At 42.7% G+C, this 26,675-nt stretch overlaps 1 protein-coding gene across 22 annotated transcripts in view; it reads left to right on the top strand.

The window, feature by feature from the left end:
- The window catches only part of CLASP1 (cytoplasmic linker associated protein 1), a 259,814-nt gene that overhangs the window by 226,188 nt on the left and 6,951 nt on the right, over window positions 1-26,675 (top strand). For all 22 annotated transcript variants that reach the window (XM_053918559.2, XM_045203086.3, XM_045203089.3 and 19 more), the window contains 5 exons: window positions 2,680-2,926; window positions 5,374-5,564; window positions 7,274-7,402; window positions 18,086-18,292; window positions 19,666-19,782. In XM_053918559.2, the coding sequence (XP_053774534.1) occupies window positions 2,680-2,926; window positions 5,374-5,564; window positions 7,274-7,402; window positions 18,086-18,292; window positions 19,666-19,782 (891 nt within the window). The remainder of the gene's footprint in view (window positions 1-2,679; window positions 2,927-5,373; window positions 5,565-7,273; window positions 7,403-18,085; window positions 18,293-19,665; window positions 19,783-26,675) is intronic.

A 26,675-nucleotide genomic window follows, 5' to 3' on the forward strand; every position in this document is an offset into this window, starting at 1 on the left:
AGGAGCTAGCCCACCTCTTTTTAAAGCTTGACTAGTAGACCCAGTCTAATGAGACAGAAGTTCATAAGGGTAGACATCAGATTCAGTGGGAAGATGGTTCTCAAAAGCAGAGACAAAAGCATGAAACACGCGGGAGAAAGTCTGTCCTTAGGACTAATTACACAAGTACAACAGGACCTATATTTGAGGTTCCATTTTACTTCAAAATTGTTCTGCTTTATTTCAGGTAGAAATTAAAACACCTAATGCTAGAAAGGACATGAGGAACTAGTGTAATATTGGTGGCATGGCAAATTGATACAGTAGTTTCGGAGTTTAGTAAAATTATATTTAGCAGCAGTGATTTTAAGTTTTATATCCTTTATCTAATAATTTAGCATTTAACAAACTCAGCAAAAGAAGATATTTATACAAAGTAGTTTATTTTAGCATTATGTATAATGGCCAAAACAAAAAATATTTAAAAAGTCGGTAGAAGGGGAATCGTTGAGTAAATCTTATTAAAACACAAGTAGAGCCCTGGCTGGTGTGGTTCAGTGGATTGAGCGCTGGCCTGTGAGCCGAAAGGTGGTCAGTTCAATTTCCAGTCAGGGCGCGTGTCTGAGTTGTGGGCCTGCGCCCAGGTGGGGGTGTGCCAGAGGCAGTGGATCAGTGTTTCTCTCGCACACTGATGTTTCTCTTCCCCTCTCTCTCCCTCCCTTCCCCTCTCTTTAAAAGTAAATAAAATCTTTTTTTAAAAAATAAGTAGGAATAATGGCGTGACTGAACATTGTGGTTATAAGAACTTTACTTACATGGGGCGTGCTTACGCGGAGGAAAGCAAATTACATGATAGTACGGGCACTGTGATTGCTATGCTACAAAATGCGCATGCAGACGAGGATGGGGGTGATAAACAAAGTTTAAAAGGTAACTTTTGTCAAAAGTGATGAAAATTAGTTTAGCGTTGTTTTTTAAATGTCTTTAATCTTTAAAAACCTGTATGAATGATTTTTTCCAGTATAATAATACATTTTATTTTTAGAAGAGCATTACAAAGAGAAAAATATTAAAATTATTCATGTATTATCTTCCCTGAGAGCAAACCCTCATTAAGTCATTTTGTTCATATCTATGCATTTTATGCACGCACACACACACACACACACACACATATGAACTGGAAATTGAACTGACCACCTTTCAGTTCGCAGGCCAGCACTCAATCCACTGAACCACACCAGCCAGGGCCCTACTTGTGTTTTAATAAGATTTACTCAACGATTCCCCTTCTACCGACTTTTTAAATATTTTTTGTTTTGGCCATTAAAAAGGAATATAATACTGACACATATTACAACACAAATGGAACTGGAAAATATTATGTAAGTGAAATAAGCCAGACACAGAAAGACAAACGCTGTGTGCTTCCGCTTATGTGAGGTAGCTAGAGCAGTCACATTCACAGAAACAGAGAGCACAGGAGAGTAGAGGTTATCAGGGCCGGGAGGGGTGGGCAGCGCGTTAATATATAACGGATACAGAGTGTTGGTTAGGAAAGATGAAAAAGTACTGGCCCAAATCTATGTATTTTATACCACAATTTATAAAAAACATGCATAAGCACCAGTGCAGTCTGGCTGCCCCAAAATGTTTTTACTTGTTTTTTTTGTCACTTCTGGGATGAGGAGAATGACAGTTTGGCTCTGTTCCAGAGCTCAGCCCACGCTTGATCTTGTTACAGTGCCACCCACAAAAGGTGCCATACAGGCCATTGTGGCTTAGAAGAAAGGACCCCTGAGAGTGAAGACAGTCAGAAACATGACACAAGGGACAGAGGACCAGGAGTTTAATTTGTGGAAGACAAGATTCAGGATATATTAGAAAAAAATTTTCAGAAAATAATAAATACCTGTTCTTTGACCCAACAGAAAGACCGACTCTTGAGAGTCAGAAACATCCAAAGGAAGAATGATCTGCCCAGAGGATACTGAGTCCTCCATTGTTAGAGATTATTAGCCCTTATTTGGCTCACCAGGTGGTAGAATACATACAAGGAATTCTTGGACAGTTGAACTGTTTTAGATTTTGTGATGGTTATTGGGAGAGTGTTGGTGTTGCGTCAGGGCCCCAGTGAGGAAACCCGTATATTTGTGGAGAAAGTTATAGGCTAAGAAGGGGAAAGGAAAACCAAGGAACACGAATAGAGGGCTCAAGGGCATGGACGATGAGGGGGAATTAACTGTAGGAGTGGGGGGCACAGGGCAGGGGAAAGCAGGAAAAAAAGGTGGGATAACTGTAACTGAACAACAATTTAAAAAAAAAGAAAGTGATAGGCTAACAGTGTTGGTACATGGATTTCTGAAGAACTGGGGGTGTGTTGTGTACAGCCTTGGTTCCCAAGGGACTTCCCATGTTATTAATCTTTCAAAAAATATTTGAATAAAGTTAACCTGAAATACTAAGAAAACAGATTTTACATGTAAATTAATGAAAGAATAGAAGAAAGTGTAAGTATGTTTAGTTCCCTTTAAGGTAGTTTATGAATTGGATATTTACAAATTGAAATTCTAACATCTGTTCTTTTGTTAGTGGCCTGATTTCAAGTGAAAAATCTCTGGCTCTCCTAATACGTCTGAAAATTTAAAGACAAATTTGTTAAAAGTCCTAAAAAGGAACTGACACTGTTCTGTGCTCCAGGTATCCCGGGAAGGTGGAGTTGCCTCCCCTGCCACTGAGGGCCGGGGTGGCAGTGATATGGTGGAAGGAGGCAGAACTGCTCTAGATAACAAGACCTCCCTCCTCAACACCCAGCCTCCGCGCACCTTCCCAGGGCCACGGGTGCGAGACTACAATTTGTATCCGTACTCAGACACCATCAACACCTATGATAAGACAGCCCTGAAGGAGGCCGTGTTTGACGATGACATGGAGCAGCTTCGAGATGGTTTGTCTTTCTTTGTTCTATTGTTCCTCATTCAGAAGTTCCTTCCATGGGCTTCCCCTCTTGTAAGACCAGCTCTGGGCATACTGGTCAAATGGAAATGGAAATGTTGGGTCTGTTCTGGTTAGTCCTTTGTTCAGCAACTACATGTTGAGCTCCTACCAGTGCTTAGGCGTGGAAGACACAACAGTGAACACAAGTATGCACAGCCCCCGCCCTCTAGAAGCTTCTAGTCTAGTCTCAGAGGCAGTCAGGAAATAAGCAGTCATACAAATGACCTCAAGTTGCAGCTGTGACAACTGTGCAGCGAAGGAAGGCTACCTGTACCGATCAGGGAAGGCTTCCCTGGGAACCAGGACCTAAGTGGAGATCAGAAGGACGGGAGAGTAGGAGTTAGTGAGGTGGGGAGCGAAGGCTCAAGCAGTCCCAGCACTGGGCTCAGCATTCGTTACGGCCCCTGATGTGCCAGTCCTGAGCTATGGAAGTAAGATTCTGAAGCACCACTGAATGTCTTCCCTCTTCTCTCACACCAGCTTATTCACCAGGTTTTCCTGGAATGGCTTTAGTTGACTTCTGTCCTGTAGTTGGGGGGTAGGGGATCAAACATTCACTGAGCACTTGTATTACCTTGGGATTGCTGCTGCACTCTAGTTTTACACGTTACCTCACTGAGATAGTGGTGATTGTTTCCATTTTACAGACTAAGAGATCGAGGTTCAGGAAGGTTAAGTTACCTGTCTGAAACATAACGTACTCGGTATGGAGTAGAACTGGTCGGGCTTTTTTCTGGCTCTGTTAAAACCAGTGTCCATTATTGAGTAACAAGTGATTAAGTATGTTTTGGTACAATCATAGTTTTATTTGGCACTTAATTATTTGTTTTGTTTTCTGCCTTATTGTCATGTCCACACATTTTGGTTTATTTCAACTTAGTTGTCATTTTAGCTGTCTTCCATGACAAAGTAACTGCTTGAGCTAAAGCCAACCCAAATTAATAGTCATTTAAAAAAAAATAACTGTTTTATTACTTCCCTGTTGTTTTTTTTTAATTTTGAATGAAAAATTAAATTAGAACTCTAAACAGTTAACATTAACTGAGTGCCTACTGTGTATCATGAGGTGTATGGCTGGCCAGAGACAGGGAGGTAAATGAAATGGTCCCTGGCCTCAAAACCTCAAGGCCTGTCGGGGAAAACAGACTCAGCGTGGTCACACTAGAACGAGGGGAGGGCCATGCTGGAGGCACACGTGGGGTTCAGTGGGGCACGAAAGACTGAAAACTGCACTCTTATCGGTGGATCCGGCTGTGATGGAATGTTAAGATGGACGAGAAGTGCTCCAGTTGTGTGAAAGCAGAAATTGTGTCAAGTGTTTAAAAGCATAATCCTCTGGCTATTAATTGCTAATTGCTGGTGGGTAGCAGCTCAGTATACACCCAAGCATCTGTTTACTGGCGATAGGCAGTGATACAGAATTTATTATGACTTGCACTTTCTAGAGTACTGGACTATTTACTTTCATTGCTCATAGAATCAGTGCGTCATTTATCTTAGCCATTTGTTGGTCTTGTTGAAGATGGAATAGAGATTAAGATATTGGTTGTAACTTATTCAGCAAATGTATAGTAAAAGGCTTAGAGAAAAATGTAGGATAGGAGGGGGGAATGATAGAGTGCTTTAACATTTCAAACTTTTTCATGCATTTATTTCTCAATTTTAGAATGAAGAAATATGCAAATACAAACTTAAGTAGTTCTTGATGACTTGTGTGATTTGTTTCTTCATCCTTCCTATTTGAAGCGAATTCAGACTTGAGGTCTCTTAAAAGAACATGCAGGGAGAAAGGATATGCTCTTCTGCCATGTAAACCATGGTTCAAGCCCATGCAAGTAATTATGCTAAGAGATCTAGGCAAGTTTTACAGTCTGCCTTGATTGTATTTGTTTACTGCGCTAGTTCCTAAACTCTGTACATCTCCAGAAAGGGGATGAACCTTAATTGTAACAGTACCTTGAGGAGACTCTGTGTACTTCAGTGGATTTGGTACTAGTCAGAGACTGTTCCAATTATAGGCCTGACTTAGGACTGTTGCAATGGAAATAGAGTTTGGATAAGGGAGACAGTCATGGAAGGGCTTTTGGAGGATTTCTTCTTTGTCTGAAATCGAATAAAATAGCTGTTTCTCCACTTGTCTGAAACGGAAGGGGAAAAGACGGTAAGGCAGGGTAGTGACATTGAGTACTGGTGCTTGATACCTGTTCTCCCACGTCAGTTGTCAGAATTAGCTTGGAGAGATGACGTGCTGAGGGTGAGGCCTGGACCTCAGGTCAGGATGAAGGATGTGATGTGGAGAGACTGGAGAGTGGTGGGAGGACTGCGGGACGTCACTGAGGAGGCACCTGGAGCCAGGCGTTTCCTCGTGCAGTGACTTCTGTCCTGTCTGCTGTCCAGTGCCCATTGACCATTCTGACCTGGTGGCCGACCTTCTGAAAGAGCTGTCCAACCACAACGAGCGAGTGGAAGAACGGAAAGGCGCCCTCCTGGAGCTGCTCAAGATCACCCGGGAGGACAGCCTGGGCGTCTGGGAGGAGCACTTCAAGACTATTCTGCTCTTGCTGTTGGAGACGCTCGGAGACAAAGATGTGAGCTCCTTTTGTCCTTACTTTCCCCTTTCCAGGGATGAGTTCAGTCCTGTTCTTGTGGTGTTTGGCTCCTGCTCTGATATCGGTATCGTGCTTACTGTTTACATCAAAACATGTGTGAAATATTTTCCGAGCACCAGTTAGTAAGGGAATGTTTTCATCAGAGACAAGACCCATCCTACGTTATGTGCAAGGTTTTTTTTTGTAATTGGCTTTGTTGAGGGAAACTTGTTCCTGAATCAGGTCACTTTTCACACAAAATTTCTTAAAACATTAGCATAAAATGTCATTTTTTACAATGAGCCTTTTTCCTTATGAGTTTTATTTATGTTTCATGTTTACTTGAGAAACAGAGAAGTTCCTCTTTTAAAGACCCTACAAAATGTTGCACTCGGTCACACTTTGTCTTGGTTCTCCCGACATGTGTCTGCGGTTCCATAACCCAGAAGGTCAAGCAGCAGGTTTAGGAACCATGGATTGTTACTGTTGCCTTTTATTTTCTATTGTTATTTTTCAAATAAAAGGCCCTCTTCACACTGTGACATTTGAATGTGACAAACTAGGCATCTGCCATGTAACGGCTAAAGGAGGGCGAAATCCAGCCAAAGCCCTGCCTCTTGCCCCTGTGCAGCTGGTCCCTTCCGCAGGACAGGTGTCAGTGTAGGGATTGCAAAGTGAACTCCACCCCTCTGCACCGGGCTCTGTGCCAGCCCGCAGAAACAAAAATAATGTGAATGTGGTAAAGAGCTCCACTGGCAGGACCAGGCAGAAATCTGACACAGCCCATGGTAAAGGTCATGCCTGGGGTCACAGTGGTGGTGACTTGAATGGAAGACAGGTGAGCAGGAGTCTGGTTGAATGTCATGGTGACTCAAGTCGCTTCTGATGCTTAGGATTAGTGGTTTGGAATAGGACTGAGTAAAGCTAGAGAAGAATGGTGACAAAAGATCAGTATTAACTTTTCTTAAAACAAAGTATTGGCTTCCGAAGCACTTGTCCTTGGTTGGGCTTTGTTGTCAGGAGATGGAATGATGTCATGTAGAGGGCAGGAGATGGTGTGTTAGTGTGTGAATGGTACGGATGAGTGACAGGGAATCAGGATGTACTTTTTGGCTGTGTTTAGTGTAAACTCCACTCTCTTTTATTGAGATTAGGAATGTGTTTGGAATGGCTTTCCTCCAGGTGCATGACCCAGCCTTGAGGTCCTCAAGCAACTTGAGGCCTATACAGAGTCCCCTCCCCCATGATCTCATCACACAGGAGGCTGGGAATAATGACAGGTCTCCACTGTCCTTACAGAGTTTACAGTCTTACAGGTCATGTTGTTGCAGTGTTCAGATGCTTTTTACCGGTCCTTTTGTACATTCTACAAAGGGAAATTTGCATATCTCAGCCTTAGGAAGTCTGGAATCCCCCAGAGATATATTGTCCTCATTTGGTTCCATTTGGCTCATTTCAGAAACCTTCATCAGGTCCCTCTTAGGTGCTGGGTCCTGGGAATGTCAACACAGGCACAGGGCCTGCCCTCGCAGAGCTGGCCGTCTGGAGAGCCTCTGTCAAGTATGCAGTGTAATCTGTGTCGAGGTGGCTGCAGGATGCCAGTGAACCCTAGAACTGGGTGCTTGGTTCTCCCTGGACCCAAGCAACTGTGCATGTAGTGAAGTACTATATACTGTGTGCTGATGTCTTCCTTTCCTCTTGTACTCCAGCATTCCATTCGAGCACTAGCATTGAGAGTTTTACGGGAAATTCTGAGAAACCAGCCAGCAAGATTTAAAAACTACGCAGAGCTGACGATCATGAAGACTCTGGAAGCCCACAAAGACTCCCACAAGGAGGTGAGCCAGGCCTGAGGCCCAGGAAGACTGAACAAGTCTTCAGCACAGTTAGTTGTGTAGGGAAAGAGGAGTGCCAATCACTGTCAGTCTTCAAAAAGGGAGTCCCTTCCTTCGAACTGAGCCCATGCCATAATACAGGGTGAAAATCTCATTGCTGCCATGGTAGCTGAGTGGCAGTGCAGTTCAAGGGCCAGTGTGCCACTTGGTAGGTTTCTAATTCCTTTTCTATGTGTACAGTGGGCTTGGCCTGTTCCTGAGGGATTTCCCATGTCAGTGATTCCCATTGCTTTGGTCAGGAGGAGTCTTTCATTTCCTTTTGGCATTTAGCGTCTGGCAGTGTGATGTGGGACATTGAGATTGGCTTTGAAGATAAAGGCATCCTAGAGCAAGTCCCAGACTCGTCCTAGAACTGATGCTTCCTTGCTCTAGAAACTTGAAGAACTCGTTTCAACTTCTGAGCCTCACTTTCCTTATGTGTAAAATAGAGATGGCTATTATTCCCAAGTTTCTTGGAAGAATTAAATGAGACAACCAATGACGGTTCCTGGCCCAGTGCTTAATGAGAGTAGGTACTACACTGTGTGGGTCCCCCTTCCCTTCCCCTTCCAGTGTGCTCCTCTTTGGCTATGGTACGCCTTCTCCACTAGCTTCTGGACATTTACACTGCCAGCTAGAAAACTTAATACTACAAACAATCTCTGACCCCAAAGTGAGAGACATAATCACTTGCTCAGGTCAGTCTCTTGGCTCACGTGTGACTATTTCACGAGCATAATCATGGATTAAGGGAATTTTGCTTGGAGCATTTCTTATATCTACAAAAAAATTTAGACCCTAAATTGTGGTTTTTCTCTTCAGCAGTTATATGACTACTGAAAACAGTGACTTGTTTGGCCTCCTCAAATCCCCGCCATGATTGCAGGCTCAGCAAGGGTGGGGGTGGTCCTCTTGCTCTGTCCAGGCATCTCCCCACCTAACAGTTCTAGCATAACCCAGGTACTTAAGTGATAGAGGTGTTTTCAAACCAATAACTTATACTTTCAAAATCTGGCTTGATTGTGTGATGGTGATAATCATTCCTGTTTGAACAAAATACTCTTCGCTTATAATAACTCATTTAAAAAAATGTGAGGACCAGATGAACTAATATAGTCAACAGAGTGATTCCTGGGTGAGGAAGGAAGGAAGGTCCCAGGAGGTACCATAATTGGTGAGGTGATGCTTGGTGCCTACTGACAGAACCAAGATACAAACCAGGTCTTGTGTTTCTTTTACAAGGCAACTGACTTGTGCTTTTTTTCTCTCTCTGTCTTTTAAACCACAGTAGCTTCTCTTAATGAAAATACATAAACATCCACACACACAGACATATATAAATAAATAAAATTAACATCCTTTTACATATATGATGTCAGTTGTTTTCTGAGGAGGACATACCTAGAATGTGGCATTAAGGTGAAAACTAAGCCGTCTACAGGGCATGGCACTCGCAGCTTTCCCCTTGAAAGACGTCTGTCTTCAAAGTGGACATCCTGACCTTAAACTTTCCAACTTTGACAGGAGACCCTAAGAAGTACAAGTTAACAGTTAAATAACCCATTTGCTGTTTACTGTTTTCTTGAGGGATATTATTTTTTTCCTTGTCAAATAATTTAGGAGAGAAAGTTCTTAGTTGTAAAGTCCTTTAAATCTCCTAAGCAACAAAAGCAGAAAGTATTAGTTCCTGTAACCCAGGGGTGTCCACGCTGCTGTGCTGATGACCTGACAAAGGAGGCGGAGGAAACACTGCGTGCTGGAAGGCTGCCTGTATTGGCAGGCCGCCCTGCTTCACGTACTTTCAGACTCACCTTGACTCGGTTGCCCTTGTTGTTTCCCTTATGAAACTTGACTCTGTCACTTTGCCAGAAGCTCCTAACTTGGGCACATGTATATGTAGGTTTTAGGTATAGATTTTGTTTTTGTTTTTCTTTTCCTTTAAAATCATTTTAGTCTTTCTCTTATTTTAACCAATCTGTCTCTGTTCCTTGTTTTTTGTTTTTTAGGGCAAAATAGTTCGTGTTGTGGCCAATCATGTTGGCATATAATATTGCACACAATATTTCTCTATTCATTATACTTTGTCATTATTACATTCAAATATTTATTCAAACGTTATTTGACCACTTATTGGAAAGGATCCAAAATGTTTCCAGACCCAGTTATTTTATTAGTCATATGGAGGCAGAGTTTATTTTCCTGTGTAAGTAGTACTTCCAAAGTGTATTCATCCCAGAACTTCCCTCTGGTAAGAAGCTAGTTGGTTTTGTATTCATAGACAAAACAGGCCTCAGCAGGAAAGGAAGAGCCTGAGACCTGGGAGGCTGATACACCTTGGCACCTGATGTCCTCCCCTCCCTGCTGTGCTGATGGCCGTACCCGGTGCACACTGTCATTCTGCTGTGGGGCTGTAGCACTGAAAGACAACTTTTTGAAATGCAATTTCTATAAATTGAAATTTGTCATAAAAGTCCTAAAGGAAGAGGATGATAAGATGGCTTGTTTTATCATCTTACAAGCCATAATATGTTTTATCAGGGTCTTTTAAAGGAGCTGTGTGTGTAAAACATTTCTTTTTAAATATTGAAAATGTATCAGGTACTAAATCTGTCTCAGGTATCATCCACCCTAAGCTAGCATATACATTTCTACAGTTAGCAAGGTAGAGGGTTTGGATACCAATTTAGAGTTTTTGTTTTAAAAGTTGGTGTGGTTTTTTTACTTATTTAAATTTTTCTATTACAGTTGACATACAATATCATATCAGATTCAGGTGTACAGCCCAGTGATAAGACATTTTATAACTTACGATGTGATCACCCAGTAAGTCCAGTGCTCATCTACACCATACGTAGTTATTTGAGCTATGACATGTTTTCGTATTTCCTATTTGCATAAGTAAATTTCTTTCATTCCCCAATCCTTGTTTTTATCATTTTAGTAAATATGCTATAGCATTTCAGTGCCTTCTTAATGAAGTTACTTAATGGTTTACAGTAGTGTTAGCTTTTAGCAAACATGATTAAAAGGGCTAAAGCTTGGTTAGTGACCTTTTAAAGTCTTAAGCCCATCTTCTGTTTTTGAAATAAACTCCATTAATCTTAACTCTTCTCAGAATTTGTAATCCTATTTGTTAGGACTGGTACAGAATCTCACTTTCATTGATTAAGAGAAGATTTAATAAAAGAACTCAGGCTATGAATGAGATTCTAGACTCACTGTGAGATAAAATCTTGAGATAGAAAACCTCGTCTTCAGTCCAGCTTCTGCCCCTCCCCAGCTACACTCATTGTGAGAATTAAAGTGATACGGAAGTATGCTGTTAAAAATGTCGGGCTGTACAAATACTGCCGTATAAACTGTTTTCAGACATCCTTATCTCTGTCAGAAGACTCATTTCTTGGTAAGTAGTTGATATGCTAATTATTGATTATTTTATACACATTTAGTGTAAGAATAGTTTTTCCCAGTCATTGTGTCTTACATATAAATTTACAAGAATAACCAACTCTATTTCATAAGGATAATCTATAATTGAGACTTTTTGATCATTAGTTTTCTGAATTTGACCTCATTAGTAAATGTTCTGATTACACTTGCCTATTAAAAGAGGAAATGTCACCGTCATTGTATGTCACTATACTAAAGTTTCAGCGTGTAAAGCATGGGAGTCCAGCCTCAGAAGAACGCATTGTGTGAACGTGGAGAAATTACTTTACCTCTCTGGACCTTGGTTTTTCTTATCTGTTAGGCCAGGGAGTGGACTAGTTGATTATCTGTGTCTCATCCATCCTCAAGACAATAGAAGTTGCTATTGAGTAATACACCTAAACCTTCATAGATTGTAAATCTCCAGTTTTCCATGGGACCAATCTTGAGATGTGGCCAGAGGCAAAGTTACTACTTTTGTAAGTTACTACTTTTTAACAAAAAGACAAAATCAGAAACTATGTAGTCATATAAAGGTTCACATTTGCTAAGCCAATAGTTTGACACTTAGCACAAACTCTACTGAACGGTTTTTTATTGGAGGCAGAGCGATGGGGTGGGGAAAAATGCTCTAGTCTTTAAGGATCTATGGTTTAGTTGAGTTTAAAGTAAAGGAATTAACATGTTCCGAATGAAATGCACTAGGAGTTTGGAGTGGGCTGGCATTGTGAAGGGAGAGTGCTTGAGGTGTTAGAACTTGAGACTGAGAAGAAGTAGTTAGGGAGAGAGTTGGAATAGTGAGCTAAGGGAGAGAGCATGAACTTAGAAGATATGCCTGGGCTGAGTCGCGGAACTAAGACTTGACACCATGTTCTGTGTGTCAAGTGGAGATTCCATTTCTCGCTTCACAAGGCGGTTGTGAAGTGCCAGGCACGCTGTCCCGTTCTGGACGGCCACTGCTGCTGCTCTGTCTGTTTTTCAGGGCAAGGGGAAGTGGTCCTCCTGTCTGGTGAGCTGACCCTCTTTGGGGCCAGCTGTGGCTCTTGCCCTTTAGCTCCTGTAGCTTCAGAAAGAGCATCTGATTGAAACAGTCCATATGCACAAAGTAGTCAAGAGGGCTGCTATTTTAATGTCAGAATCTTTGAGTTTGGAGCTAGCAGACCTGGGTGCATGCCCTGCTTTTGTCGGTTCCCTGGCTGTGATTGTGAACAAACTACAGCAGCTCTTCGGATCTCTGAAATGTGTGTGCGCACTGGTGACTCGGGGGAGCAGGGACGCATCACGGCCTGTAAGGCCTGCCCTGACATTAACGTTAAGTGAGAAAGGTAGCTGACGTTGTGGAAAACTAAGGATACTGTCTTCTTCTTATCCTCTTCCATTAAAGTAGACTGATTCTGAATAGAATTGTTTTTGAGTTTTACACAAAGCAAATAGAACTGCATTTCTCTAAATACATCTAAGAAGACTTAAGTTTGGTTAAATTAACTTTAAAACTCTTAAAACTCCAATAAAAAACACAACTTCCATCTCTGGACTACTGTTTTGGCTGAGTCTCTCACTGTCTACACTGGGGTAGCTGTCATCTTTAGGCTGGAAAATAATGAGTTTTTAGAGCTGCAAAACAGAAGCCTCCAGGACTGGGGAACACAGCCATCCCATGGGCTCCTAGCCCCTTCTGACTCCTCAGTATTTTTTTCCCTTTGGGTTCTAAATCAGCACCTTTTTGGGGGCAAGACATAGTAAGTCTCCCACCTAAGAGCCTTCACATATTTGAGACAGTTAGGGTTGTCGAATCTACTTTTCCAGGCAAGGATGTGAGGGCAGTGTTGTTAGAGCATATCTCATTCAGAGTCTGCCTCCTAAAATTTTCTGAGTGTCCATTTTTTAGAGGAGTACTAATCAAGTATGGGTAGAAGATAAGGGTTATAATTCAAAATAATGTAAAAATCCTTAATTTAGATTCTGCTGCTCATTTTACTGATGAGGGAACCGAGGCATAGAAAGTAAAAGAAATTTTCCCCAAGATCTCCAGGCCTTGAACCTGGAGCTTTTCTTCCCTCTCTTCCTCCCACTGGTACTGAGTATAGCTGAATGATTGCCTGATACAGTGGTGGATACTAAAAGTTGATGTCAATCCAGTTTTTATAAGGTCTTTCCAGCTTTTCCCAGGAGGTGGCGCCAGCTTTTTCCTTCACGAGGAGCTAAACTGGGTGTGCCCGCTGGGAAGAGTTCTTTGATTCTGTTCATAGTTTCTGAACATTTGCTATTTTACTTATCCTTTTTTTGTATTTTTTTTTTTTTACTGAGCCACTTATGCTGATGTATCAGTGACAAGGCCAAATCAAATTTTGTAAGCTTAAAACATGCATTTCAAATTTGACAAGTTCTGTGCTCTAAATGAAACCTTATCTTTAAGCAAACAATCATCAATATTCTGAGCAATGACCTCATTTTTTTTAGAAAGTTAGATAAGGAAATTATACTTTTCCTACCTAGACACTATTATTTCACTAACTTTGAAATTGCAAAATTCCTATGTTTCTAACCAGACTATAGCAAAATCAATAGAATTAGAACGATTTCAATAACTTCGAAGTAGATTATGGCCCAAAAGTCTACTTAATCCAGCTGTCTCTCATGAATATGCCCCGCCCTCCTTTTTGAAATCCTTGCTTCTTCTGGCCACCATGTCTGCTAAACAGCCTTGTCCTCCTTTCTTTCTGTTGCCCATGTTTACTTTTCTCTCTCTATGCTTACATTTATAATCTTTGCTTCTTATGTTACACAGAACACAGGGGCAAAACCTAAAGTTCACCCTGATTCAGGCAGCTTGCCAAAAACTGGGGGTTTAGCATATAAAGGGAAGCCAAGAACACCTACCTGCCTTGCCAGAAACAGTGTCGGTCTTGGGAAAGTTTCTTGAACCTTAGTAAAAGAGGGCACCTCACAGTTAGCATCTTGAGGTGCAGCTTCTGGCATTTATTTTATTTTCAGAAGTTTCAGAAAACCTTATGTTAGAAACATTTGACTAACTGCTTCATGCAGGTGACATGTAGGAGTCCCGGAGTTTTGTAAAAGGAAGTTCTCAGGTTTGGGTTTGAGCTCAGTAGACCTGAAGCAGTCTGTTTCCCCAGCAGCTCCCTGCAGGGTAACTCATTTTAACCTGAATGGCAGTGGGGCACAGGGAGACTGGAGGAGAGGAAGGAAACCTTATGACAGACTCCTCACTGTGAACCTGGCAACTTACTTCCTTGTCTCTTTAACGCTGGTAGCATTCCTGAGGGACTCCAGAGGTTTTCGGTTGGCTCCTGTTGTGACCGTTAAGGGGCACTGCTGGGATCTGAATCCCAGTCTGTCTCCAAAGCCTATGCCTTTCCACCCACTGAGCCACTTCCCATCTCCTGCTGGGATCTTAAACATCTGTTCCTATATCACTGTTTTCTGACCTGGATATATCTGTGAAATCATCCAGCATTTTCTGACCCTTTTATTTCCACGTTTAAGAGCTAAGGCCCACAGTTTCCTCAGTTAGTGTTACTCGGCTTTCTGGCTAGTATGTTGCATGAAACTTGTGAACAGTGACTTCCCACAGTCAAAAGGCATTGGCTTCAGAGAATGGTCTCATTCATTGCATGATGCGCGTGAACTGAGGAAGAAGAAAAGCACTTCATCTTATATAATTCATTGCATGATGGAGCTCTTCTATGAAATTTGATACCCTCGTCAAACATTATTGGGAAAACCTATCCTGAACTAAAGTCTTTTTTCTGAAGAACAGGTCTGTGTCCTCCTTTCCAGTATGTTACCTGGAATGGGACGCTTTCGTACAGTTGATTTTCCTGAGGCTCATGTTGCTCATTTGTAGATATCTTGCCTTTCTCCTTACTTTCTGGGTAGCTCCTTAGTTGGAACATGTAAATGCAGATCAGTGAGGCATGCCAAGAGGTGACTTTGCCAGTCATGAGCACTTTAAAAATACATGCACTAGGGGAAAATTAGTCTGACAGACATTTATGAAGTACCTAATGTATATTGGACATCGATTGTGCTGGGCGTCAGGGGTGTAGAAAGGTGGCTGAGATGGGAGCTTGCCCTCAAGGAACTTTAAGTCTAATGGGAGAGACAGTTTCAGTAAAACATTTGAGTGCAGTGATCAAGGTTTGCACAGAGACTGTTCCTCAAGATTCTGTTGATGTGAGTGGGTCCTGAAGGGTGAATTGGTCCAGCTGGGAGAAGAACACAAATGAGCGACATTCAGGAAGAGTGCAGGGATTAGACAAGGGCACTGAGATGAGGCTGGCCAGGCAGGTGCAGGGCGTGCCCTCAGCTCAGCATTGCCAGGGCACAGTGGGAAGATAGAGGTCTAAAAATTCACCTGGGCACGCCAGCAGCAGCCAGGCCTTCTTGGCCTTCCATGCTGGATTTCCTTCCAAGAACATGGACATGGTCACCAGGTTAGCATTTTAGATCATTGGAGCGAGCAAACCCACTAGCATGCAGTAGACTGGGTAGGAGGGGTCCTCTGGATAGACCTCTGCTTTCTGGCAGCCCTGGAGTTCCCAGGTTGGCTGCTCTGCCTCCTGGTAGCATCTCTGCTGTCAGGTCCCACTTCCAGTATTGTTGCTTCAGCAAGGCCTAGCTAATAGCCATCACGTGTTTTATAGCTGCAGTCATTTGTATGTTCTCTCTCTTAATCCAAATAACTGTAAAAGTAGGTGTTTTTAAATCCTCATTTTGGAGTTTTTAAAAATTGTGTCTCAGAACAATTAAGGGCCTTGCCAGAGGCTTGAACTGAGGCTTGTCTGCTGCAGTGTTCTCAGAAGTTGAAAATGTGCCCATCCAACCCTGGATGCTGCCTCTCTTGGGGTAAAAGGGTAAAGGTCATGTGCACACACTAGGGCCCAACAGCACTCTACCTTTGGGGGACCTGTGCAGGAAAAGCTGCACTTTGCAGGAGATTGGGTTGGCAAGAAAAAAATAATTGCAGTGGGTTTCTTTTAAATACTCTCATTTCCACGTGTATGTAAAATAGAGTGACGTGCCATAAATGTGACTAAGTTAATGCTTGCTGACAGGGAAGTCTGCTCACTTATATTGAGGTGCATGGGGAGGCCGAGATTGCTGCCTAACTCAAACCCACTTGCTTGCTGTGGAGGAGGCAGAGGCAGGCTAGGATGGCTCGATAGGGCCAAGAACCCTTGAGCTGGAAGAATTCTCGCAGAACACCAGAGAAGCCTCTGCAGACATTCATTCTACTTCCCTTCCCTCACCACCCTTCTTCCATCTAGTCCTGTCCAACATCAAGAAGCTCCTCAGGTAGCAGACTCCCACTCTTGGCCCTGCCTGCTTCTGTGACCTCATCCGCCATTTCCTGGGCCTTCGCATCCTCATGCTGCCCTTGCGCATGGACCACCCGCACCCTGCCCAGCACCCTGAGGGCAGCGGCTGGGACCTTTGCCCTCCCCTCTGTGGACTGAGCTCAGTACCTGACACATAGGACTGAATGAATGCACACACAAAGCATAAATGGAAGGCAGAGAGAAGGGGTGAGAAGAAAAAAATTTATGAAGCTTTGAAGTTCTTAAGATTCTTACGAGCTTTTTGAGAGTAGGACATGACTCTTAAAATTACCTCTGTGCTATGCTTTGCAGCAAAGCCTGACCTTTTACGTATATAGGAAACACAAACCTTGGATGTTCCTGACACATGTCTCCTCACGTGTACACAGTATTTACCCTTGAACCATACTGACCTGGGTCTCCATTTGGCTCTTGAAAGGATTAATACACAATCCCAGTATATGCCCTCATGGGTATATGCACTGTGTCCATAAGCATACCGTCCAGGTGATGATGGGGCAGAGGGGTGATCTTATTTAATGAGACACTTGGCCTTTGGTCAGTGACTTAAGAAGATAGCTCGTCTTCCCAGGGAAAGTCCAAAAGATCACCAACAAGAAAGAAATGTGTCTTTCAGAATTCAGGAAGGAAGAGGGTCTTTAAACAGAACAAATCCTCAGACAGGAGAATGCCATTCAGTCCATCAGTAAGTGTTGAACGCCTGGAAAGTGCCCAGCCCTGCTTTGTGCTTGCTGAGTTGTTTAGAATAGCAGAACACGGAGCAGAGAAGAATCTGATGGAACCGCCGGTCCAGGGCTGGCATTAGGAGAATGGGTTGGACGTTCAATGCATTTTGTAAGAAAACTCATACCCGTTTATAGCTGGGTGTCTTTGTGTATCATTTATATAGGTATTCCTGTGCCACAACAGTGCTAACTATCATTTACTGAATATCTAGTACATCTCGATGCTGCTCCTCAAATGATCTGTGTTAGACGACCCCATTTACGGATGATGAAATGTGGGGTTAGCACTATGAATGGTGTGACCCGGATTTGTTTCCAGCTTTCTAAGCCGAAGCCCCTGTTCTTTCTTTTCTCTGGGTTCTGCATTAGGCTTCTACCTTGATTACAGAGTGTCTCTAGTGACCTCTAGAGAGCACGTGTTACATGTGTCCCAGTGCATCATGATCACTTCAGAGGTCACAGGCTGCTCCTTTGGCCATGAGGTGATCTCATGGAAAAGCAACTTTACACAGAAGGTTCCTTGGGGCAACATTCTGCAATGAGGCATCTCCATGGAAACAAGTAGTGAAGTCATTCTGGTTTTCCTTCCTTCCGGGTTTCTCTGCAGTTATTTCAGTTGTGGGTGGCCCAAAGGCCATGGGAAAGCATTTCTGTTTTCAGGTCCTAATCTTCTAGGGCAAAGACTCTCACATTTACCTGTATATGAGAATCTCCCAGATGCTTATTAAAACAGCTTGCTGAGCTCCAGCCCAACAGTCTCTGATTCATCAGGTCTGGGTGGAACCTGACAAGTTGCATTTCTAACAAGTCTTGAAGATGTTGTTGCTGCTGCTGCTGCTGCTGTGGAGGGATGGGGGGCGGGGGGGGGGGGGAACTGTATTCAGAGAATCACTTTTCAAAGGTTTTTGCCGGAATCCCGCACCTGCCTTCCCATGTCCTCCATTCTCCTATAAAATTACTCTTTAAACCACTTTGCTTGGGACTTCTTTAACAAAATTGCCTGGAGTGATGGCTCCTGTGCGGCATTAAGTGAAGTCTGTCACTTGGCCTCCAAAATTAGGCAGTACCGTGACTGGGTCTTTCCCCTCTCACGGCATGAGGAGCTCACTCCTTTGGGGGAACCTGTGTTTCAGGTGGTAAGAGCTGCTGAGGAAGCCGCGTCCACTCTGGCAAGCTCCATCCACCCGGAACAGTGCATCAAGGTGCTCTGCCCCATCATCCAGACAGCCGACTACCCCATCAACCTTGCTGCAATCAAGATGCAGACGAGAGTCGTTGAGAGGATCTCCCGGGAATCCTTGCTGCAGCTCCTTGCTGACATCATCCCGGGCTTGCTGCAGGTAGGCTCTGTGGTGCCCGCATGGACTGTGGGGCTGGGACAGTGTAGCTGCCCAGCTCAAAGTGATGGTAGGTGGGGAGAGCCCAGTGCTGACCTGTGGTTCAGAACGTAAGAAGCTGTGTGGCTTGGACACCTCACACCTTTTCTCTCATCTCCTAGTCTGCCCTCCCCTGAAGACAGCAGGAAGGGTTTCCTGACAGCCTAGAACTGTGGCTCACAGAATGAACTTTCTGTTTACTATAAACACATTTTGATCTTTTTGTTGTTGTTCCTTCCTAATTTAACAAACCCTTAGTGCACATCTGTGGGCTTCAGCCCTGGGCAGGTGGGCCATGGAGTGCAAAATCAGGTAATGGTCCTCACTGTCATATATCCTGCAAATGTTTATTGAAACCCTTGTAAACATGAGGCATTGAGTTAGATAGATTTTTGGAAAATAAAGATGGTTTCCACTGTTTGGCCCTGCGCCAGGGATTTTCAGCATACTCTGGGACACAGCACAGCCACAGAAACAAGTAGAGATGCTGGCGCTGACTGCTGAGTTATTGTAGGGACATGTACGCTGAGAGTTGTGAGATCAGAGGTGGAGAGGTGATTTCTGGGTCAGGGTAGCAAAGGGAGAAGGGCTCTTCAGTGAGATGTTTTAGAGTTGGGTCCTGGAGAGAGAGAAATTTCAGTGGGGAAGAGTTGAGAGAAATCTTCATCACATGTAATAAAATGCTGCTGCTTGCTAAGCATGTGGCTTGGAATGCTGCAAAAGCCTGGGTTATTCTAGGCAGAAGGAACAACACAACAGGCTGAAAAATTCTAGGGTCTGTTTGGAGAGCAGCAGTAGTATGTTGTCAGGTAGGGATGAGGCTGATGAGTAGATTGAGGTCCAGCTGTAGAGGGATGCTAACTAATGTCAGGTTGGGGGGCTGGACACAAGAGTAAGTGATGTAGTTCTCATTTCTTTAAAGGGATTTTCACATGTGAAATTTGTTTCACCATTGGGAGAAATAAGAAAGAAGCAAGTTATTTTTCTCTCTCAATTTCCTTTACTCATTCTGTCTCTGTCGTGATGCTTCATGAGGGACTCTGCTGTGGCAGTTCATTATAAAGCAACGCCCTATGCAGAGGCAGATCAGTCTGCATCTCACCACCCTCCTGCTTCCACACCCCCAGAGCCAGCTCACTCTTGACACTATTAAGTTTTGACCTCTGTGGGATGAAAGCTCTCCGGGTTCAGTTGCAGAGTTAAGTTATATCCTGGTTGTTTTTGACAAGTCCAAGGTTGAACTATAAGGGCATCTGTGGAAATGTTGATGAAATAGTGACTATGAAGCAAATCTTTGATCTCATTTCCTTTCTGTGTTCCCCTTCTGGCTCTCGTAGGGTTATGACAACACTGAAAGCAGTGTGCGGAAGGCCAGTGTGTTTTGCTTAGTGGCAATTTATTCCGTAATCGGAGAAGAGCTGAAACCTCACCTTGCACAGCTCACAGGGAGCAAGGTATGTATAGTGTTACCTGAGCTGATACGCACACCTGGGCTCGGCCAGCTTGTCATAAATTATCTGTCTACAGCCCTGGACTCCAGGCAGGTTTTTCTCATCATTTCTCCAAGAGCATTTTTCTAAAGATAAAAACGACAACTATATAGTGAAGTCACTTTAAGTTACAATGTAGTCTGCTGTGACTCCTGTTTTTGAAACAGCTTTCAGCTTCTAGTTTATTCCAAAAGGGAAGATGACTATGTTTAGAAGCCAGTTTGTCTTTTCCCAGAGAAACACTAAGGAAATTCACCTGCTAGCTTTACAGATTGCTGAGTTGGAACTGGGCTTCTCATGGGCATCAACAGCAGTGATAATTGACTCTCACCTTGCGCCTGCCAAGTCCTAGACACTGTTCTCTGCATTTTGTATTTGTTGACTTATTTATTCATGACAATGTCCCTGTGGGATAAGAACAGGTACCCTGCATTTAACCGGTCCAAGGACACACAATGATCTTACTCCGGAAGCCAGGATTTTAACTCACTATGCTGCCCCTCATGGTTCTTTAAGAGTATTCTAGAATCAGGCAGAAAGGAGAACAAAAGGACTGTTGGCTCATTGAAAAACGAAAGTGGCTAGAGTGCTTATTGGTTTAAAAATAAACTCAGATCTGATGAACCTGCCACATTAGGGCAGGTAGGAACCTGCAAGCTCTGGCAGAAGAGGCAACAGTGGAAGGCAAGGGCCTCAGCTCCCGTGGGGTGGGGGTTGGGTGGGCCTTGGAGAACTCTGTGAAGAGCCCCCTCCGGAGACTGCCTGCAGGGGGAGTGCATCCGCCCGGAGTTACACACAAGTGCCCTGGCAGTGGTGTGATTTAAAAAACACGAAGCTAGAAGCGCCTGACCTTGCTTCTTGTAAAAGAAGGAATCAGCAAGTGGTGCCCCATTTCTTTTTAAATAGAGCTGTTCTTTTGGCATAGTTGGGGAGCATCACAGTGTGAGTCTTCATTCTGAGTTCTGAGCAAAGCTGGGTCTGCCTGCCTTGGTCCAGAGCACAGCTTGTAGGACCTTCAGCACTGTTGAAACTTCAGGCCACTGTGTGGGGGGCATTGTCCTGTGCATTGTAGGAAATTGAGCAGCATCCCTGACTGCCACCTATAGATTTCAAGAGTGCACTCTACCCCTCAGTTGTAATTCACTAAAGGTACCACACATGACCTGATATCCCCTGGGGGACAACATGGCCCCTGGTTGAGAGCTCTCCTTGCAAACAGAAGTAAGCATCAAGGTTGGAAGATATGAGTGAAGAAGATAAGTGATTTGTGACTACTGCTTCTGATTCCATTTTCAGTTTCTCCTTTCCTTCTCTGTTCCTACAAAGCCTCCTAATTGATCCCTTTCCTGACCATGTTCTGAGAGTGCTAAGCCAAGAGTCTCAAGCAGTGTGCTAGGCCAGGAACCCTCCTAACCTTGCCTGCATCAGGGATTTGTAAGTGGTTCCTGGCTGCAGTGAAGACCTATAAGACAGTGTTCACAAAGGGAGTTAGGTTTATAAAATAGAAAATTCAACCAAAATTAATATTATTCAGACCTCGGTCTTGTCTGGCACTTTTTACTGTCCTGTCATCTCATTTGACCCTTCTGATAAGGAGCTGAAAAAATACAGGTGTGTTCCCATCCCTGTTTTGCAGTCAGTCCTGCTGCTGCCCCTCTCAGTGGTGATCCTGGGTCCAGAGTCCACGTCCGTCCTGATCAGGAGTCAGTACTTCCCCCTCCCCTGGTAATTCTACAGCTTCAGTCAGGGCTTAAGGGCCTGTCCTTAACACCTTTCTGGTTTGGTAGCTCGAGTCATCACAGTGTTTAGATGTGCTAACTCCAGTGTGTCAATACGAACTTTGTAGACTCAAAAACACGTCTCCTAAAACAACTAACCACCCCCGCTTCAAAAAAGGGGTGGGGGCAGATAGCTGACAGAACACAGTACTAAATCAGTCTCCTAGACTAGAAATAATGAGAATCAAGTAGCTTCCTGTTTCCCTGGGTGACCAGGCCTATCAGAGCCCTCTACTTAACTGAGGTTAATAAGTGACGTGCTCTGTAGGGACAGGCCTGATGCAAGGACAGGGAAGGAACCTGTGGGTACGTTTTGAGAAACGTTTCATTGCTGTAGCAGCAACACTAGCTTTGGGACCAGGCAGCCTGCCTTCTAGTTTCTGACCCCCCCCCCCCCCCCCCCCCGTTACTAGCTGTATGACCCTGAGCAAGCTTTCTTTTATCTTCTTTTTCTCAATTTTTTCTTTTCACTGCGGTAAAGTACACATAAAATAATACTTACTATCTTAAGTGCACAGTTCACTGACACTGCGTACATTCATATTGCTGTGCAGTCATTGTTGCCATCGTCTCCGGAACGCCTCTCATAAAACTGAAATGAGTAATAACTCCCCATTCCGCTCCCCGAGCCTCTGACAGCCCCCATTCTACTTTCTCTCTCTACGAATTTGACTGCTCCAATGCCTCATAAAAGTAGAATCACACAGCGTCAGTGTTGTTGTGACTGACTTATCTTGTAGCGTGTGTATCAGAATTTACTTCCTTTCTTAAGGCTGAATAATAATGTTCTGTTTGTTGTACATAGAACATTTTGCTTATTCATTTCTCAGTAATGCACACTTGGGTTCTTCACACCTTTTGGCTATTGTGAATAATGCTGCTATGAACATGGGTGTATAAGTATCTCTTTGGGACCCTACTTTCAGTTCTTTCGGGTATATATCAGGAGGGGAATTACTGTATCATAACTGCCAAACTGGTTTCCACAGCGACTGCACCATTTTACGTTCCCTCTGACAGTGAACAAGGGTTCCAATTTCTCCAAATCCTCACCAACACTCACTTCCTCCTCTTGACAGTAGTCATCCTGGTAACTGGTATGAGGTGGTATCTTCTTGTTTGGATTTTTTTTTCTTATTTTTTAATTCTCACCCAAGGATATTTTGTTTGTTTGCTTGTGAAAGGGAAACATTGATCAGTTCCCTCCCTTACTCACCCTTATCACAGATCAAACCCTCAACCTAGGTATATGCCCTGACTGGGGATCGAACCTGCAACCTCTTTGGTGTACGGGAAAATGCCTCAACCAATTGAGTCATGCAGCCAGGGCTGATTTGCATTTTTTAAAAAATATATTTTATTGATTATGCGATTACAGTTGTCCCATCTTTTTCTCCCATTTATTCCCCTCTACCCTGCACCCACCCCCACCATCATTTCCCCACCTTAGTTCATGTCCATCGGTCATATATATAAGTTCTTTGGCTTCCCCATTTCCCATACTACTCTTAACCTCCCCCTGTCTATTTTGTACCTACCAGTTATGCTTCTTATTCCCTATACCTTACCCCCCATACTCCTCCTTCCCCTCCCCATTGATAACCATCCATGTGGTCTCTATTTCTGCAAATCTCTTCCTGTCTAGTTTTTGCTTAGTTCATTTTTGTTTTTGTTTTTTTTAGGTTCAATTGTTGATAGTTGTGAGTTTGTTGTCATTTTATTGTTCATAGTTTTGGTCTTCTTTTCTTAGATAAGTCCCTTTAACATTTCATATAATAAGGACTTGGTGATGATGAACTCCTTGAACTTGACTTTATCTGCCCTCCCATTCTAAATGATAGCTTTGCTGGGTAGAGTAATCTTGGATGTACGTCCTTGCCTTTCATGACTTTGAATACTTCTTTCCAGCCTCTTCTTGCCTGCAAGGTTACTTTTGAGAAATCAGCTGATAGTCTTATGGGAACTCCTTTGTAGGTAACACTCTCCTTTTCTCTTGCTGCTTTTAAGATTTTCTCTTTATCTTTAATCTTGGGTAACTTAATGATGATGTGCATTGGTGTGTGCTTCCTTGGGTCCAACTTCTTTGGGACTCTCTGAGCTTCCTGGACTTCCTGGAAGTCTGTTTCCTTTGCCAGTTTAGGAAAGTTCTCCCTCGTTATGTTTTTAAATAAGTTTTCAATTTCTTGCTCTTCCTCTTCTCCTTCTGGTACCCCTATGATTCAGATGTTGGAATATTTAAGTTGTTCCGGAGGTTCCTAATCCTCTCTTCATTTTTTTGAATTCATGTTTCTTCATTCTTTTCTGTTTGAATATTTATTTCTTCCTTCTGCTGCAAACCATTGATTTGAGTCCTGGTTTCCTTCCTGTCACTATTGATTCCCTGTACATTTTCCTTTATTTCACTTTGCATAGCCTTCACCTTTTCCTATATCTTGGGACCATACTTAACCAATTCTGTGAGCATCCTGATTACCAGTGTTTTGAACTGTGCATCTGATAGGTTGACTATCTCATCATCACTTAGTTGTATTTTTTCAGGAGTTTTGATCTGTTCTTTCATTAGGGCCATATTTTTTTTGTCTTGGGGCGCCTGTTACATAGCAAGGGGCGGAGCCTTAGTTATTCACCAGGGCCAGGCAACCCACCTGCTGCATTGTAATGCTGTGTGGTGGGGAGGGGTCCAGGAGGGAACAATGCCAGTTGCTCGACTCTTGGCTGGCTTTCATTCTCACTTCCCCCGCTACCCACAAACAAATTGGGCCCTTCTGGTGCTGATTTCTGGGTGGGTGGGTTTGTGTATGTTCTAGGACCCTGTGGGTCTCTCCAACGAACTCTCCTGTGAGTCTGGGAGTTTCTTCTGCTGCCTCAACCCCCACAGGTTTTTTTCAGTCACAGGTTTTGAGGCTTTATTTCCCCACACTGGAGCCCTGGGTTGCATGGTCTGTTTCACTCCCCAGTTGTTCCTTCCAGTTTATTTGTGTGCAAATATGGGAGCTCCAGGTCTGCCAGCCAGTGCCTGGCCCAGTCCTCCAGCTGCCCATCTCCTCCTCTCCTACTGGTCTGGATGAATGTTTCTTCTTTAACTACTTGGTTGTCAGACTTTCAAATAGTTCAGTTTTCTGGCAGTTCTCGTTATTTTTGGTTTTAAATTTGTTACTGTTCTTCTTTTGGTCATGGGAGGAACCAAAACGTATCCGCCTATGCCTCAGTCTTGTCCAGCAGTCCTCTACTTAATGATTGGTGCATTGAGAATCTTTTCATAAGCCTTTTGGCCACTTGTCTATCTTCTTTGGAGAAATGGCTATTCAAGTTCTTTGATCTTTTTGATTTGGATTGTTTGTTTTTGTTGTTGAGTTTCAGAAGTTCACTATACATTCTGGATATTAATCTTGTCTTTTCATGCACAAAATTTTAAAATTTTCATGGAGTTCAGTTTGTCTTTTATTTTTTGTTGTTGCTCTTCTTTTGGTGTCATATCCAAGAAATCATTCCAGATTCAGTGTTGTGAAGCTTTTGCCTGTTTTTTTTCTAAGAGTTTTACAATTTTGGCTCTTACATGCAGGTCTTTAATCCATTTTGAGTTAATTTTTGTAGGTGCTAGGTGAAGATGTAACTTCATTTTTTTGCTTGTGGATATTCAGTTTTCTCAACACCATTTCTTGAAAAGACTACCCTTTTTTTCATTGGATGGTCTTGGTACCCTTGTCAAAAATCATTTGACCACATACATCAGGATTTATCTCTGGGCTCTCTGTTCTGTTCCATTGGTCTATATGACTGTCTTTAGGACGGTAGCACACTGTTTTGATTACTGTAGCTTTGCAGTAAGTGCTGAAATCAGAAGTGTGCGTCCTTCAAGTTTATTCTTTTTCTAGATCATTTGGCTATTTGAGGTCTATTGAAAATCCATATGAATTTAGAATTGATTTTTCATTTCTGCAAAAACCTCATTGGGATTTTGATGGAGATTTATTGCCTTTAGATACCTTTGGGGGTAGTGTTGACATCTTAACAATATTGTCTTCCAATCCATGAACATCAGATGTCTCTTTATTTATTTATGTGTCTTTAATTACTTTCAGCAACATTTTATAGTCTTCACTGTACAAGTCTTTCACATTCTAGATTGAGTTAATTCCTAAGTATTTTATTCTTTTTGATTCTTTTAGAAATGGAAATATTTTCTTAATTTTCTGTTCATTGTTATCATACAGAAATGCAACTGGTTTTTGCTCCTTGATTTTTGTATCCTGCTACTTTGCTGAGTTTATTAGTCTTAACATTTTTTGTGTAGAATCTTTTGGATTACAAATAAGATCATCTACAAACAAAGATGATTTTACTTTTCCTTTCCAATGTGAATGCCTTTTATTTCTTTTCCTGCCTAATTGCTCTAGCTGAAACTTACAGCTGTATAGAGTAGATGGGTAAAAGCAGGCATCCTTGCCTTCTTCCTAATCTTAGAGGAAAAGCTTTGTCTATGATCATTAAGCATAATGTTCACTGTGGGCTTTTCATATATAGTTTTGGATATGTTGAGTTAGTTTCCTTCTATTTCTAGTTTGTTGAATACTTTTATCATGAAAATATATTGAATTTTGTCAAATACTTTTAAGATAATTGTGTGTGTTTCCTTGCATTTCAGGAATATATCCCACTTGGTTGTGGTGTATATAACCTTATTAATATGCTGGTAAAAACAGTTTGTTCGTCTTTCTTGCAGATTTTTGCATCAATGTTCGTAAGGGATCTGTAGTATTCTTGAATTGCCTTTGTCTGGCTTTAGTATCAGGACAATGTCAACCTCATAGCATGAGTTTGAAAGTGCTCTTTTCTCTTTAGTTTTCTGGAAATATTTGAGGAGGATTGTGTTAGTTCTCTAAATGTTTGGTAGAACATTTGAAGTGAAGCCATCTGGTCCAGGGATTTTCTTTGTTGGGAGATTTATTACTATTTAACCTCCTTACTTGTTACAGTTCTGTGCAGTCATTCTCTTCATGATTCCGTCTTGGCAGGTTTTGTGTTTCTAGGAAATTGTCCGTTTCATGTAGTTGTCTTAATTTCCTATTGTACTATTAT

The sequence above is a fragment of the Desmodus rotundus genome, chromosome 2 (genome assembly GCF_022682495.2).
Source record: "Desmodus rotundus isolate HL8 chromosome 2, HLdesRot8A.1, whole genome shotgun sequence".
NCBI lineage: Eukaryota > Metazoa > Chordata > Mammalia > Chiroptera > Phyllostomidae > Desmodus > Desmodus rotundus.